The sequence below is a fragment of the Cherax quadricarinatus genome, chromosome 38, assembly GCF_038502225.1.
Source record: "Cherax quadricarinatus isolate ZL_2023a chromosome 38, ASM3850222v1, whole genome shotgun sequence".
NCBI lineage: Eukaryota > Metazoa > Arthropoda > Malacostraca > Decapoda > Parastacidae > Cherax > Cherax quadricarinatus.
The window spans coordinates 30,957,250-30,973,586 of NC_091329.1; the positions used below are offsets into that span (position 1 = coordinate 30,957,250).

General features: G+C 45.0%; 1 protein-coding gene across 1 annotated transcript in view; it reads right to left on the bottom strand.

The window, feature by feature from the left end:
- Nucleotides 1–16,337, bottom strand: part of LOC128693088 (techylectin-5B-like) — a 252,419-nt gene that overhangs the window by 4,214 nt on the left and 231,868 nt on the right. The window contains exon 8 of the mRNA XM_070092220.1: nt 8,520–8,629. Coding sequence (XP_069948321.1) covers nt 8,520–8,629 — 110 coding nt within the window. The remainder of the gene's footprint in view (nt 1–8,519; nt 8,630–16,337) is intronic.

Genomic DNA, 16,337 nt, shown 5'->3' on the forward strand with positions numbered 1-16,337 from the left:
ATGATTTCACACTTAGAGGGATTGAGGATGAGTCCCAAGTCTTCTCCCTGTGTTTTCACCAGTTGTAGGTCCCCCACGAGGGACTCTTCAGTACCTGCCAGAGTGCCGTCATCCAGGTACCAGATATTGAGCTCACTGCGTAGGCTGGAAGTTAGTTCTCTTACTGCCAAGCAGAAGAGAAGTGGAGCAAGTGGGTCACCCTGCTGAACACCCTCTGATGATTGAATTTCATGTTCTCCAAACAAAAGAATTGAGGGTTTGCTGTAGCCGGCTGAAATGAAGGGAAAGAGACTGGGGAACCGAACCCGAACAGCTGGCAAAACAGCATCTCTCCTCACCATATTAAAGGCATTTCTAAAATCAAGTTTGACTATGGCCTTGTCTTCTGGTAGGTCCCTGATGTAGGCCCTTGCCGCATGAGCTGCAGCTTCACTGCCTTGAGAGACCCCAAAGCCCAGTTGGTGTGGCTGGAGTAAAGTGGCAGCTTCTAGGCGAATGTTTCTCACTGCTGCTTTGGCAACGAGACGGCGGAGAGTGTTTCCAACTGCAATGGGTCTGATTCCCCCATCCCTCTTCTTCAAAGCACATAGTGAGGCTCCAAAAAAGAAAGGTTTAATTTCTTCTGGGATTCGCCCAGCCAGGCAATTGTTGACGAAAGTTGTTAACTCGGTGAGAAGAATTGATGCAGATTCACCGAGTACTGGATTTACCATCTCTTTGAGGTGCTGAGGTCGAATTCCAGTGTAACCTCCTGCAGATCCTGCTGGAAATGACACGATCGCCTTATAGACTTCCGATTCTGGCAAAATTAATTGTTCAGTGATAGGGTCTTCCTCAGGGTTGTCGTTGATGGCTGTGGTGTCCCTGGTTGGATGCTTGTCTCTTAGTGTTTGGGCCGTGGTCTCATCCTTGGGGGCTACAGTGTCGTCACTTGTAATTATTCTTATTGCTCCCACTGTGTTACCTTCCTCAATTTTTTTGCTAACCTGTGCGCAAATTTTCTCGTTCTCAGTAGGACTTTTCTTGGGTCTGCCTCTTTGATTCCTGCGATGATGGGGCAGGGGGACACAGTTATCCGTTCTTGGGTAGTTGCGCACTGCCTTGATAACTGACGTGGTTAGCAGTTTGCCTCGTCTTTCAGGAACTGCAAGACAGACATTGCCGAACAAGAGAAGGTTGCGCCATGCTTGGATGGTGCCTCGGGCTTCTAAGTTAGTGGAACCTCCATTCACCCGCTTAAGAAGGTCTGTGAATTTCCCTGCTGCATATGGGCGAGCTGCTTTAGGGATGTGGGATAGTGTACTGCTAGCAGTGGATTTGAATGCCAACAGAAGGTTATCGCAAGTGACGAGGTTGCCATTGGAATTGTCATCTGCCTGTGGAGGCTGTGGGCTGCTCTCTGCTGGGGGCATATGTGATCCCGCACACCTATTGTGTGCACGAATACGGCCGTCCCTGTTGCGTGCTCGAAACTCTCCACACACCTGACATGTGCCTCTTCTTTCATTGTTGGGTGCATTGTTTCCCTGGCTTTGTGGCTGGCTGGCTTCATCGTCTGCCATACCTCAAACTGTGTGATAAGCACAAGCTGAAGGGAAAATGGCGCATGGCACATTCCTCATGTGGTTCATGGTGGTGGTGGTGGGGGGGGGGGAGGAGAGGGGTGTCCAGTCCTTGTGGTGGGCGGTGGAAGATGTGTGCTGAGGCGGAGTAGGGCACTCACTCCCTCCCAGGACAAGTCACTATACACCACGATGCTCAGTGCACATGTTACTATACACCACTATGCTCAGTGCACTGCCCCCACTATCAACGACACACCGCTATACACTTCACATGCTATGCGCATACCATGCACATACTATGCACTGTACACTATAGAATATATACACTATACACACGGTGAACAAACACACCATTGTTGTAACACGAGCACACGGTGTATGCGCCTGTTTGGGGAAGGGGGGGGCAGTTTTACCCCTCAACCTCCGCCTACTCCCCCTCCATTAGGCCTCCCCTCACCAACCTCTCCTACCCATAGGTGACCGTTATGTTCCCTCACTGAATTCACAAACACAGAACTTTTCTTGATTCTGACGGAATAGACGAAATGCGGAGTCTTCTGGCCCTTTCCAACACGACCAGCAGATATTCACACACCAGTCTGTTGATGATAATCCTGGCAGGTGTTCTTGATTGGACAATATTGTGCCAAAATCACAGAGCGAGATGCCCACAGCCTCTCTCTGGCAGAGGTGCCAGATATATATATATATATATATATATATATATATATATATATATATATATATATATATATATATATATATATATATATATATATATATATATATATATTATTGTAACCACGAACGAGTGGTATTTTCAATTCAGTTCAATTCAAGTTTATTATCTACAATGTGGGGTTTACAGGTTTTGGGTATTTTGTGGTTTACATGTTATAAAATACTAATTACAGAGGGGCCACTAGGACACCTAGCATGGCTAGGTGTTTCCAGCAGACTTAGATTAATTCTTAACAATAAGTCCTATGAGATTATTATAATATTAAGGATAAGTAACTACATCATAATTTTGAGTTTAGCAATGTGAATGCTTTTGTTTTGGCACAATACAAGGTGTCTATATTTGAGTATCATAGGCAAACTTATGACTAGTTAGGATTTATTATTTTAAGATTAAGATTAGTATTTCTGGGTTTATAGTCAGTGGATGAGTGAGTGTAATTTTGAACCACCAGGTGGTTATCATGTAGTTAGTTGTCGGGGTGGATCAGGGAGATAAGATGTTTTCTAACTGTAGTTTTGAAGGTGATGAATGTGTCTGCAGTTCTAGAGTTTTCAGGTAGGGTGTTCCAGATTTTAGGTCCTTTGAAATACATTGAATTTTTGTAAAGGTTTAGTCGGACACGGGGAATGTCATAGAGATGTTTATGTCTGGTGTTGTGCCTGTGGATCCTGTCACAACTATTAAGAAAGCGTTTTAGGTCAAGGTTAATATTGGAATTTAAGGTCCTGTAGATATAGATTGCACAGTAGTAAGTGTGGATGTACTGAACAGGGAGTAAGTTTAGATCTATGAAGAGTGGGGGGGGGGTGTTGCCAGGGATGGGATTTAGTGATTATTCTTACTGCGGCTTTTTGTTGGGTTATTATTGGCTTTAGGTGTGTTGCTGCAGTTGAACCCCAAGCACAGATAGCATAGGTGAGGTATGGATATATAAGTGAATGGTATAGTGTGAGAAGGGCAGTTTGCGGCACGTAGTATCGTATCTTGGAGAGGATCCCAACCGGTTTGGATACTTTTTTTGTTATGTGTTGGATATGGGTGCTGAAATTTATGTTGTTGTCGAGGTATAGGCCAAGGAATTTGCCCTCATTATGTCTGGCAATTAGAGTGTTGTCGATCTTAATGTTAAGTTGTGCAACACCTGCTTTGCTACCAAACATAATATAGTACGTTTTGCCAGTGTTAAGTGTAAGTTTATTGGCTGTCATCCAAGTCGATATTTTGAGCAGCTCCTCGTTAACAATGGTGTTGAGGGTGGCAAGATTAGGGTGAGAGATGACATAAGTCGTGTCGTCAGCAAAGAGAATGGGTTTCAGGTGTTGGGATATGTTTGGAAGATCATTGATGTAAATGAGGAAGAGCAGGGGTCCAAGGACACTTCCCTGCAGAACTCCAGTATCAAGTGGTCGCATTGATGAGGCTGTCTTTAATGGTGACATACTGATACCTATTAGAAAGGTAGGATTTAAAATATGCAAGCACATGGCCTCTTATACCATAGTGGTCAAGTTTGTGGAGTAGGATGCCGTGGTCTACTGTGTCAAACGCTTTTCTTAGGCCAATAAAAATTCCTAGTGGATATTCCTTTATGTCTGAACTACTTAAGGTGAATACTAGGTCCAGTGTTGCTGGTTCATCATCACCTCTCTCTCTCTAGAAGTGTCCCTTACATGTTGGTATATGAGGTTTTCCAGTACCACATCCATCATCTTGGCTCTCCGTGTGTCGGGACCCCTGTGTGGCTCCAGGTGTGTTTGCAGGGGTTGAGTCACAGCTTCTGTCTTCGCCTCGTCACTGGTCGCTTCTGGGTCACTCTTCCTGTTCTATGCGCTTTATCATACCTCTTCTTGTGTGTGCCTGTGCCTGTGCCTGTGTCTGTGTCTGTGTCTGTGTCTGTGTCTGTGTCTGTGTATCTGCCTGGAGGCAATTTTTGCTGTTCTCATTTGTAAACCGTATCCTTTTTCAGAAACCTGCACAAGAATCTTATCTCACAGAGATTCGTCGTTCATTACTAGGAACTTCATAAACTTTTCTGAGGAAAGGTTTGTAAAATTATTAAATCTAACGTCTAATATCAACGTTTTGCTTGAAGTGAAGACTTTATCAGTGTCATACTGAGGCACAAGAACCGAGACTTTTATAACTGGGCAATTAGGTAAGACACATATGCAACAGTTAGACAACTTTATTCCGAAACGTTTCGCCTACACAGTAGGCTTCTTCAGTCGAATACAGAAAGTAGGCAGGAACAGTAGAGATGTGAAGACGATGTAATCAGTCCATCACCCTTAAAGTCGTAGAATTTGAGGTTGTCAGTCCCTCGGCCTGGAGAAGTTCAGTTCCATAGTCAGATAGTTCCTGACTATGGAACTGAACTTCTCCAGGCCGAGGGACTGACAACCTCAAATTCTACGACTTTAAGAGTGATGGACTGATTACATCGTCTTCACATCTCTACTGTTCCTGCCTACTTTCTGTATTCGACTGAAGAAGCCTACTGTGTAGGCGAAACGTTTCGGAATAAAGTTGTCTAACTGTTGCATATGTGTCTTACCTAACAACCTGTCGGTATTGTATACCATTTTGATGTTCATAACTGGGCAAGTGGAAAAAATGTTCAGATGCTGCTATTGATGACATTAAATGTGAATGAGGCCTACTAGTAGAAGTAGGTTAGGCCTATAAGGTGAATCAATGGAGTTGCAAAATATGTTAGTAGATGCAGTAGTTGATGGTCACATGACCGTAGGGTCCAGGAATGGAAGTAGATCAGTCCCTAAGATGATTTAGTAATGCAGTTATAGAAGAAATCCCTTGTATAAAGGTTTCATGGTATTGTTGTGTCAGACAACAATACCATGAAACAAACAACTCAAACAAACAATGAAAACAAATTGACGAGTAAAGCGCGTGTACAACATCTACCTTGTGCAAGACAGGTAGACAATACCGACAAGATGAAAGTTAAGACACTTGTAGAGAATCTCTACAGCCACGGTGCTGTAAACACCACCTCCAGGGCTGAGGGACTGATTACCTCATCTTTTGTATATAGTTCTTCTGTTTTCTAGTTATGTCCAAGAATTTGTATTGATAAAGCCACTGGATGGCGAAACGTCTACAATAAAGATAACCAGATGTTTCACAAGTGTCTTAACTTTCACAACATCTACATATTATATTGATAAAGCCTGTTCTGCCTGTTCTGCCTGCTCTGCCTGTTCTGCATGTTCTCCCTGTTCTGCCTGTTCTGCCCGCTCTGCCTTTGCCTCCTCTGCCTGTTCTGCCTGCTCTGCCTGTTCTGTCTGTTCTGCCTACTGTGCCTGCTGTGCCTGTTCTGCCTGCGCTGCCTACTCAGCCTGCGCTGCCTACTCAGCCTGCACTGCCTACTCAGCCTGCACTGCCTACTCAGCCTGCAATGCCTACTCAGCCTGCACTGCCTACTCAGCCTGCACTGCCTACTCATCCTGTGCTGCCTACTCAGCCTGCGCTGCCTACTCAGCCTGCACTGCCTACTCAGCCTGTGCTGCCTACTCAGCCTGTGCTGCCTACTCAGCCTGCGCTGCCTACTCAGCCTAAGCTGCCTACTCAGCCTGCACTGCCTACTCAGCCTGCACTGCCTACTCAGCCTGTGCTGTCTACCCAGCCTGCACTGCCTATTCAGCCTGCACTGCCTACTCAGCCTGCACTGCCTACTCAGCCGGAACTGCCTACTCAGCCTGCACTGCCTACTCAGCCTGTGCTGCCTACTCAGCCTGCACTGCCTACTCAGCCTGCGCTGCCTACTCAGCCTGCGCTGCCTACTCAGCCTGCGCTTCCTATTCAGCCTGCACTGCCTACTCAGCGCTGCCTACTCAGCCTGCACTGCCTACTCAGCCTGCACTGCCTACTCAGCCAGCGCTGCCTACTCAGCCTGCACTGCCTACTCAGCGTGTGCTGCTTACTCAGCCTGTGCTGCCTACTCAGCCTGCACTGCCTACTCAGCCTGCACTGCCTACTCAGCCTGCACTGCCTACTCAGCCTGCACTTCCTACTCAGCCTGCACTGCCTACTCAGCCTGCGCTGCCTACTCAGCCTGTGCTGCCTACTCAGCATGCACTGCCTACTCAGCATGCACTGCCTACTCAGCCTGTGCTGCCTACTCAGCCTGCACTGCCTACTCAGCCTGCGCTGCCTACTCAGCCTGCCTGTACTGCCTACTCAGCCTGCGCTGCCTACTCAGCCTGTGCTGCCTACTCAGCCTGCACTGCCTACTCAGCCTGAGCTGCCTACTCAGCCTGCACTGCCTACTCAGCCTGTGCTGCCTACTCAGTCTGTGCTGCCTACTCAGCCTGTGCTGCCTACTCACCCTGTGCTGCCTACTCAGCCTGCACTGCCTACTCAGCCTGTGCCTCCTACTCAGCCTGTGCTGCCTACTCAGCCTGTGCTGCCTACTCAGCCTGCCCTACCTACTCAGCCTGCACTGCCTACTCAGCCTGCACTGCCTACTCAGCCTGCACTGCCTACTCAGCCTGCGCTGCCTACTCAGCCTGCACTGCCTACTCAGCCTGTGCTGCCTACTCAGCCTGCACTGCCTACTCAGCCTGCACTGCCTACTCAGCCTGCGCTGCCTACTCAGCCTGCGCTGCCTAATCAGCCTGCACTGCCTACTCAGCCAGCGCTGCCTACTCAGCGTGTGCTGCCTACTCAGCCTGCGCTGCCTACTCAGCCTGCACTGCCTACTCAGCCTGTGCTGCCTACTCAGCCTGCACTGCCTACTCAGCCTGCGCTGCCTACTCAGCCTGCACTGCCTACTCAGCCTGTGCTGCCTACTCAGCATGCACTGCCTACTCAGCATGCACTGCCTACTCAGCCTGTGCTGCCTACTCAGCCTGCGCTGCCTACTCAGCCTGTACTGCCTACTCAGCCTGCGCTGCCTACTCAGCCTGTGCTGCCTACTCAGCCTGTGCTGCCTACTCAGCCTGAGCTGCCTACTCAGCCTGCACTGCCTACTCAGCCTGTGCTGCCTACTCAGCCTGTGCTGCCTACTCACCCTGTGCTGCCTACTCACCCTGTGCTGCCTACTCACCCTGTGCTGCCTACTCAGCCTGCACTGTCTACTCACCCTGCACTGCCTACTCAGCCTGTGCTGCCTACTCAGCCTGCCCTACCTACTCAGCCTGCACTGCCTACTCAGCCTGTGCTGCCTACACAGCCTGCACTGCCTACTCAGCCTGCACTGCCTACTCAGCCTGCACTGCCTACTCAGCCTGTGCTGCCTACTCAGCCTGCACTGCCTACTCAGCCTGTGCTGCCTACTCAGCCTGTGCTGCCTACTCAACTTGTGCTGCCTACTCAGCCTGTGCTGCCTACTCACCCTGTGCTGCCTACTCAGCCTGTGCTGCCTACTCAGCCTGCACTGCCTACTCAGCCTGTGCTGCCTACTCAGCCTGCACTGCCTACTCAGCCTGTGCTGCCTACTCAGCCTGTGCTGCCTACTCAGCCTGTGCTGCCTACTCAGCCTGTGCTGCCTACTCAGCCTGTGCTGCCTACTCAGCCTGTGCTGCCTACTCAGCCTGTGCTGCCTACTCACCCTGTGCTGCCTACTCAGCCTGTGCTGCCTACTCAGCCTGCACTGCCTACTCAGCCTGCGCTGCCTACTCAGCCTGCGCTGCCTACTCAGCCTGCTCTGCTTACTCAGCCTGTGCTGCCTACTCAACCTGTGCTGCCTACTCAGCCTGCACTGCCTACTCAGCCTGTGCTGCCTACTCAGCCTGCGCTGCCTACTCAGCCTGCTCTGCTTACTGCAATGCGCATATACTGCACACTTTTTTTTTATCATTAATAACCTTATCGTATTATTCAGAATTAAAGTTTAATTCAAGAAAATAGAGTTACAATGTTGCAGGAACGTTCACCAAGATATTCCTGACAATAATGAATTTACAACTACATTGATTTACGTCAAGAAAATATCGAATGTACTCAATAAGATAAGTAAAATATATAGTTGGTGTACTGAACACACACAAGTGCAGTAAGTTGTGCAAGTCTATATTATATTATCTCAGGAAAGAGACTGAGAAAATTGTACTCCTTTTAGATGAGAAATATGACGAAGTTACTTTTAATTCAAGAATATTTACAAATATTAATATCTACAGAAAATAAAAAAAATAAAATATGCCAGTCACACTAGAGAAAGTTAACAACATCATTCAGTAACTTACTATCATCATCATTGTCACGGTCCACAGTAGTGAAGACCTTGCGATTATTTCTCGCCAAGTCGTCACCTAACGAGCTGGATGGCCAGTAGTTACCTATAGTCAGGTTATACCTTAGAACAAGAATAAAATGATCATTAGAGGAGTAAGTGATGATCTATATACTCGAAGTCGATTTCAAGAACAATATTGGTTTATTGGGTGGGAATTTTGAGGTTGATAAATATTTATTTCTTGATATAAATTCGAGTTGGGATTATAAACACACCTGAAGTTAATAATTTTTCTTATATTCGACAATTAATTTTATAATTTAGAAGGTGGAAATAATCATGGAGTTCCAGCTACATTAATTTAAAAGTAATGTTACAGGTATAAATCTTTGTCTCTCACTTGGACTGCTAGTATACGAAACACACATTAAGTAAAAGGACACAACTGCAGCTAATGTGACGTTTTATTGTCGCAACGTTTCGCTCTTCAGGAACTTTATCAAGTTGTTACAAACAATACATGGACACAGAGGGTATATATGAGCCTATATATACCCTGTGTGTCTATGTATTGTTTGTAACAGCTTGATAAAGCTCTTGGAGACCGAAATGTTGACACAATAAAACGTCACATTAGTTGCATTTGTCTTTTTAATTAATATTGTGGAAAATATTTTAATTTTCCGAAGCTGTAGTGCCTAATAGGTGTTTAATGTGTTGATTTGGGTCAAAAATGAATTTGAAAATGGAATAGAACCAACAGGGTTCCCCCTGCGCCTGCGCGGATGTGCGGGGAGACAGGGCATGGTGGAGCGGGAATGTTTTGAATTGAGTGAAGAGGCTGTGAAAACATGGGATCAGGAAATTGGCATTCACGGTGGCCTAAGGATTAATATAGGCCTCACTTCATAATAGGAAGTGTCGTGACTGTCCCTGGTGATGAGTGAGGGAACGTGATTGACGGCACCACTGTAATAAGTGGTAAAATTAGTGAATAATGGTAGGACTGGGGGTGACTGGGGTGCCGCCATGGAGTGTGTCCAGGGGAAAATACCCGTGAGTTAATCCTCACTCATCGGTCTCAGATCTTAATGGAGTGACCTCTAATGTGTATAATAATTAGGAGACATTAAATCATCTTGTGAATTGTAATGTAATCAATGATGATAACCCTAAGTTAAGAGAATGCGTGAAGTGAAATAAGTCGCCTTGCTCCGAGTGAACACGTTAGACCACGTTGTTCCCGTCCCGAGGATAGTGAAGTTTTATGGAGTCCCGACTTCTAAACCGGGACAAACCAACGGATACCTCGTCCTGCTGGAATAAGAACCATGTCGGTGTAGCAGGACATCGAAATGAGATGGTGAATGGAGGAAATAAGGAGCATCAATCACCCACAGTTAAGTAACCTTTCTAGTTATAGCAGACTGATACTGGCCAGTTAGGTATGTTGTAATTGGATAGGTAATGGGTGATCCAGCTACATCAAGTGACCGCCAGAGAATATCTGGTAAGTGGTGGGATTATGTACAAGTGTTTTTCCTTGATGGATATATCCATGTGTAACCTACCCTCCCCCCCTTCATTCAGTTAAACTAATATAATCTATACAGTCCACAATTAATTAGTAGTGCCATACTTGTGGGTGCTATCCAATTTATACTGGTCTCGGATAGATATGGATAAGATTGTGAGTGTTGAAGGACCACCTACAGTGACCAGAAGTGGTTAAGTTTTCTCACATGTCTACACGGGGTGACTACGGTAAACAATATAGTTGTTCTCTCCCAATGAGATTACTCGTATGCATGTAATGTTGAGGTACGTACAGGTAACCCCCCTACAAAATTTTCCATATCTGCCTGCTGGTCCTTCCTGAACCGGATGCAATCAGTGAAAAAAATTAATTGAATTAATTTCTTAATAATTAAGTGACTGATTGAAGAAAGTGGGTATAGGGTTCACAAATTTAATCGATCGAGTGGTGGATGATAATTAGCCCAATTAATTGCTAGCACATGTGTGGCTAAGATTTATACAAGAGAAAAGTGCAAGAATTACCCTTATAAGGAGCCTACTTAAGTTGTATAATCAGTGATTAATAATTCTCTAACCATGACTGGATCTGATGGAGTTAATGTGGCTGATAAGTCCGTGAATTTTAGAGTAATGAAAGCATCATTACAGGCTATTAAAGGCCATGTGACGAAGGCATACAAGTGCTACTATTTAATGAATCAAGAAACCGTGAACCCTAATGAATTAAAGTTATACTTAGATGCTTTAGAGAGTAGATTTGAGTGGTACAAATTGTGGTTTAAAGACTGTGAAAGAGATCGGCTGGAGAATTGTGCAGATGGAATGGAAATTAATGTTTTAATTAATCAACATTACGAATTGGAAGAAAAACTGTCTTGTAAAAGTAAGGCTTTGAATAAATTAAAGGGTGTAAGCCAGGCAGTTGATCAACCTATTAATGCAAAGGGTGTGTTTGCCAAAATCTCCAGAGTACGGTCTGGAGGGAATCAGAATAGGTCGGCAAGAATTAATTGCTCAATTTCAGACCAGTCAGCCAAACAGTTCTAAGGATATAACACATAATGACTCTGAAGTATCTGTCAAGTCTCAAAAGGAAAAAATAATCTCAGTGGTAATAACCATAATTAAGAGTTAAATAGGCACATATCAAGTGACAGGAATCAGTAATAGTGGTTCCTCACATCAAGGTAAGAGGAATAAATACCTCAGTAAGGGTAACCCAGTTAATAAGAGGTCAGGCAAGGAAAAGAGAGAGTCTCTTCTGCCAGGGTACTCATTTCACTAAGAACTGTAATGCCTATAATTCATGGGATATTAAAGTGGAAAGAATGAAAGAACTTGACAGATTTATCAGATGTCTAGACAATCATAATGTAAAGGATTGTCATACCAAATGGAACAGTTGCTATCAATGCAACAAGAGAAGGCACCATACAGTTATGTGCAGAGTTGTATGTAAGTCTTATAATAATGGTGACAATAATGATAATGTTAATAACCCTGACACTACAGTGACTGATGTAAAGGTTGCAGCTAATGGCAATAATGATGGCCTAGCTGAGGTAGCCTTGCCGGTGTTGGATGTAATAATTCAGGATAAAGGGCATAAATCCAAAACCATGCGGCGTCACTCTCCTCAACATTGATACGGGCCATGTAATATATGGCAAACTACCGCCTAGTAATAATGACTAGAGGAAGTAGTAAATACAGTCACGGTGTCTTACTCATAAAAGGTCAACCCAGTACAAGTATTCTTCTATCGAGAATGATGTTGAACCAGTCTAAGTTGTGGGAGCTGGACAGCATAGGGATTAATATAAATGAGGAAAGTCCAAATGATTCCATTACTCAGGAACAATACCTGAAGGATGTTAAATGTGAATCTGGACATTACTGGGTGCGACTTCCGTGGAAGCTTGACCGTCCAGAATTACCTACTAATTATAGGATGGCGTATGGACAGTTAGAGGGCCCAGCTCTGCGAACTGAGCAAGACACCAAAATTGTTGACTGCTTATAATGATATAATTAATAAACAGTTAAATAATAAATTGTTCCTACTTCAGGCGACGATAAATGCACACCTTAAGTGCACAGGTGGTCCACTGAGCGAAGTAATTGAGTATATAATCTTATGTGGACAATATCCGGGTGTGACGTCAACTGAAGAGGAACTAATGAGGATATGTGAAGGGGTTAATGAAATAATGCAAGGTGCAAGGATGCCCCTGAGGGAATGGAACAGTAATTAGTCCATTTTGAGGGATTAATAAATATGGATAGCCCTGGAGTTGAAGTGCCTATATGAAGTAATGTGCTGGGGTTGGCTTGGGACACTGAGAGAGACTTGTTATTGTTAAACTCTCATAATTCCAGTATGCCAAATAAATTAACCCAGAGAGCATAGGCTTAGTGTCACCCCTTACAATAAGAGAGAAATTGTTAATACCAGAAGCATGGAAGCTTGAGTGTGCTTTGGATGGAGCCCTACCTGAGGAGTTAACAGGTGGAAAGAATTAATGGGTGATTATGTAAACACCAGTGTTGGAGTTCCCAAGCCAGGTGGCCAGTGAAGATGGGAAATTGTACTCCACATTATTTAAGTCGTCTAACAACGACCTATGCCCAGCCGCAGTGTGGAAAATATTTTAATTTTCCAAAGCTGTAGTGCCTAATAGGTGCTTAATGTGTTGAATTGGGTCAAAAATGTATTTGAAAATGGAATAGAACCAACAAGGTTCCCCCTGCGCCTGCGTGGATGTGAGGGGAGATGGGTCGAGACAGGGTATCGAGGAGCGGGAGTGTTTTGAATTGAGTGAAGAGGCTGTGAAAACATGGGACCAGGAAATTGGCATTCACGGTGGCGTAAGGATTAATATAGGCCTCACTTCATAATAGGAAGTGTCGTGACTGTCCCTGGTGATGAGTTTACCTGGAGTTTACCTGGAGAGAGTTTCGGGGGTCAACGCCCCCGCGGCCCGGTCTGTGACCAGGCCTCCTGGTGGATCAGCGCCTGATCAACCAGGCTGTTGCTGCTGGTTGCACGCAAACCAACGTACGAGCCACAGCCCGGCTGATCAGGAACTGACTTTAGGTGCTTGTCCAGTGCCAGCTTGAAGACTGCCAGGGGTCTGTTGGTAATCCCCCTTATGTGTGCTGGGAGGCAGTTGAACAGTCTCGGTCCCCTGACACTTATTGTATGGTCTCTTAACGTGCTAGTGACACCCCTGCTTTTCATTGGGGGGATGGTGCATCGTCTGCCAAGTCTTTTGCTTTCGTAGTGGGTGATTTTCGTGTGCAAGTTCGGTACTAGTCCCTCTAGGATTTTCCAGGTGTATATAATCATGTATCTCTCCCTCCTGCGTTCCAGGGAATACAGGTTTAGGAACCTCAAGCGCTCCCAATAATTAAGTGGTAAAATTAGTGAATAATGGTAGGACCGGGGGTTACTGGTGTGCCGCCATGGAGTGTGTCCAGGGGAAAATACCCGTGAGTTAATTCTCACTCATCAGTCTCAGATCTTAATGGAGTGACCTCTAATGTGTATAATAATTAGGAGACATTAAATCGTCTTGTGAATTGTAATGTAATCAATGATGATAACCCTAAGTTAAGAGAATGCATGAAGTGAAATAAGTCGCCTTGCTCCGAGTGAACACGTTAGACCACGTTGTTCCCGTCCCGAGGATAGTGAAGTTTTATGGAGTCACGACTTCTAAACCGGGACAAACCAATGGATACCTCGTCCTGCTGGAATAAGAACCATGTCGGTGTAGCAGGACATCGAAATGAGATGGTGAATGGAGGAAATAAGGAGGATCAATAAGATAAGATTTCGTTCGGATTTTTAACCCCGGAGGGTTAGCCACCCAGGATAACCCAAGAAAGTCAGTGCGTCATCGAGAACTGTCTAACTTATTTCCATTGGGGTCCTTAATCTTGTCCCCCAGGGTGCGACCCACACCAGTTGACTATTTGCTGCTAGGTGAACAGGACAACAGGTGTAAGGAAACATGTCGAAATGTTTCCACCCGCCGTGAATCGAACTCGGGCCCTCCGTGTATGAAGCGGGAGCTTTAGCCACCAGGTCACCGGGCCACCCACAGTTAAGTAACCTTTCTAGTTATAGCAGACTGATACTGGCCAGTTAGGTATGTTGTAATTGGATAGGTTATGGGTGATCCAGCTACATCAAGTGACCACCAGAGAATATCTGGTAAGTGGTGGGATTATGTACAAGTGTTTTTCCTTGATGGATATATCCATGTGTAACCTACCCCCCCCCCCTTCATTCAGTTAAACTAATATAATCTATACAGTTGAAGATTGAGACACTTATGCAGCATATGGGAATCTTTATTCAGGAAACGTTTCGCCACACAGTGGCTTCTTCAGTCCAATACAAAGAGGAAGGCGTAAGGAGAGGAGGAGAATGAGGTAATCAGTCCCTCAACCTGGAGTCGATGTGTTCAGTCCATCAATCTTGTAGAATGTACAGCATAGGGCCGTAGAAGTGGCTTATATACTGTAGAGATGTGAGGTGAAGCAGGCGGAGGCGGGGTCATAGTGGTACCATCCACTAGTCGAAGTAGGTCTTCGTCCAAAGGTTGAACAAGTGTTGAAGAACACTTGTTCAACCTTTGGACGAAGACCTACTTCGACTAGTGGATGGTACCACTATGACCCCGCCTCCGCCTGCTTCACCTCACATCTCTACAGTGTATAAGCCACTTCTACGGCCCTATGCTGTACATTCTACAAGATTGATGGACTGAACACATCGACTCCAGGTTGAGGGACTGATTACCTCATTCTCCTCCTCTCCTTACGCCTTCCTCTTTGTATTGGACTGAAGAAGCTAATGTGTGGCGAAACGTTTCCTGAATAAAGATTCCCATATGCTGCATAAGTGTCTCAATCTTCAACTTGTCGGTTTTTCAAACCATTCATCACAATCTATACAGTCCACAATTAATTAGTAGCGCCGTACTTGTGGGTGCTATCCAATTTACACTTGTCTCGGATAGATATGGATAAGATTGTGGGGGTCAAAGGGCCACCTGCAGTGACAAGAGGTGGTTAAGTTTTCTCACATGTCTACACGGGGTGACTACGGTAAACAATATAGTTGTCTCCCAATGAGATTACTCGTATGCATGTAATATTGGGGTACATACAGGTAACCCCCCCTACAAAATTTTCCATAAATATATTGCGGGTAATTCTACCAATATTAATACAAAACACGTGTTAAACACACCTGTTACACACACTTTTACAATCACAAGGATGGCAATATACGAAACAACTAAGTGAAAAGGAGATACTATACCAGTTAAATGATCAGGGATACTAAGGACTTACCAGTTATGACAGTAAAGATCAGGGATCCTAAGGACATACCAGTTTTGACAGTAAACTTACTTAAATAACGATGCTTTACATTACTTTCCAGAAAGCGATCTGCAGGTATACCAGGTATACATTACACTATTTTCTTTACTGTAATTAATGAAGAATAGCAGCAAAATAAATTAATTTCTTATAAATGCAGTGATAAAGTTGTTTAAAATGGAAAGAAAATATATAATAAAGTTATGTAAATGTTGAAAGTCTTAACTAATGAAATCATAGCATTAAACTGACTATCTTGCGAAGACATGTTTATGGAAGGGTTTAGGTCAGTGTTCCACTATCATGATGTTTATGGAAGGTTTTAGGTCAGTGTTCCACTATCATGATGTTTATGGAAGGTTTTAGGTCAGTGTTCCACTATCATGATGTTTATGGAAGGTTTTAGGTCAGTGTTCCACTATCATGATGTTTATGGAAGGTTTTAGGTCAGTGCTCCACTATCAGAATGTTTATGGAAGGTTCTAGGTCAGTGTTCCACTATCAGAATGTTTATGGAAGGTTTGAGGTCAGTGCTCCACTATCAGAATGTTTATAAGAACATAAGAAAGAAGGAACACTGCAACAGGCCTACTGACCCATGCGGAGCAGGTCCATGTGCCCCCCCCCCGGATTAACCCAATGACCCTCCACCCTCCGGATTAGCGCAATGACCCACCCAGTCTGGCCACCTCCCCTCAAGGAAGGAGTACTGTACCAGACCCAGCAGCACAAGCTACTCAGGTCCAACTCACACCCACCCACACCCACTCATGTATTTATCTAACATATTTTTAAAACTACACAAAGTTTTAGCCTGAATAACTGTACTCGGGAGTTTGTTCCACTCATCCACAACTCTATTACCAAACCAGTGCTTTCCTATATCCTTCCT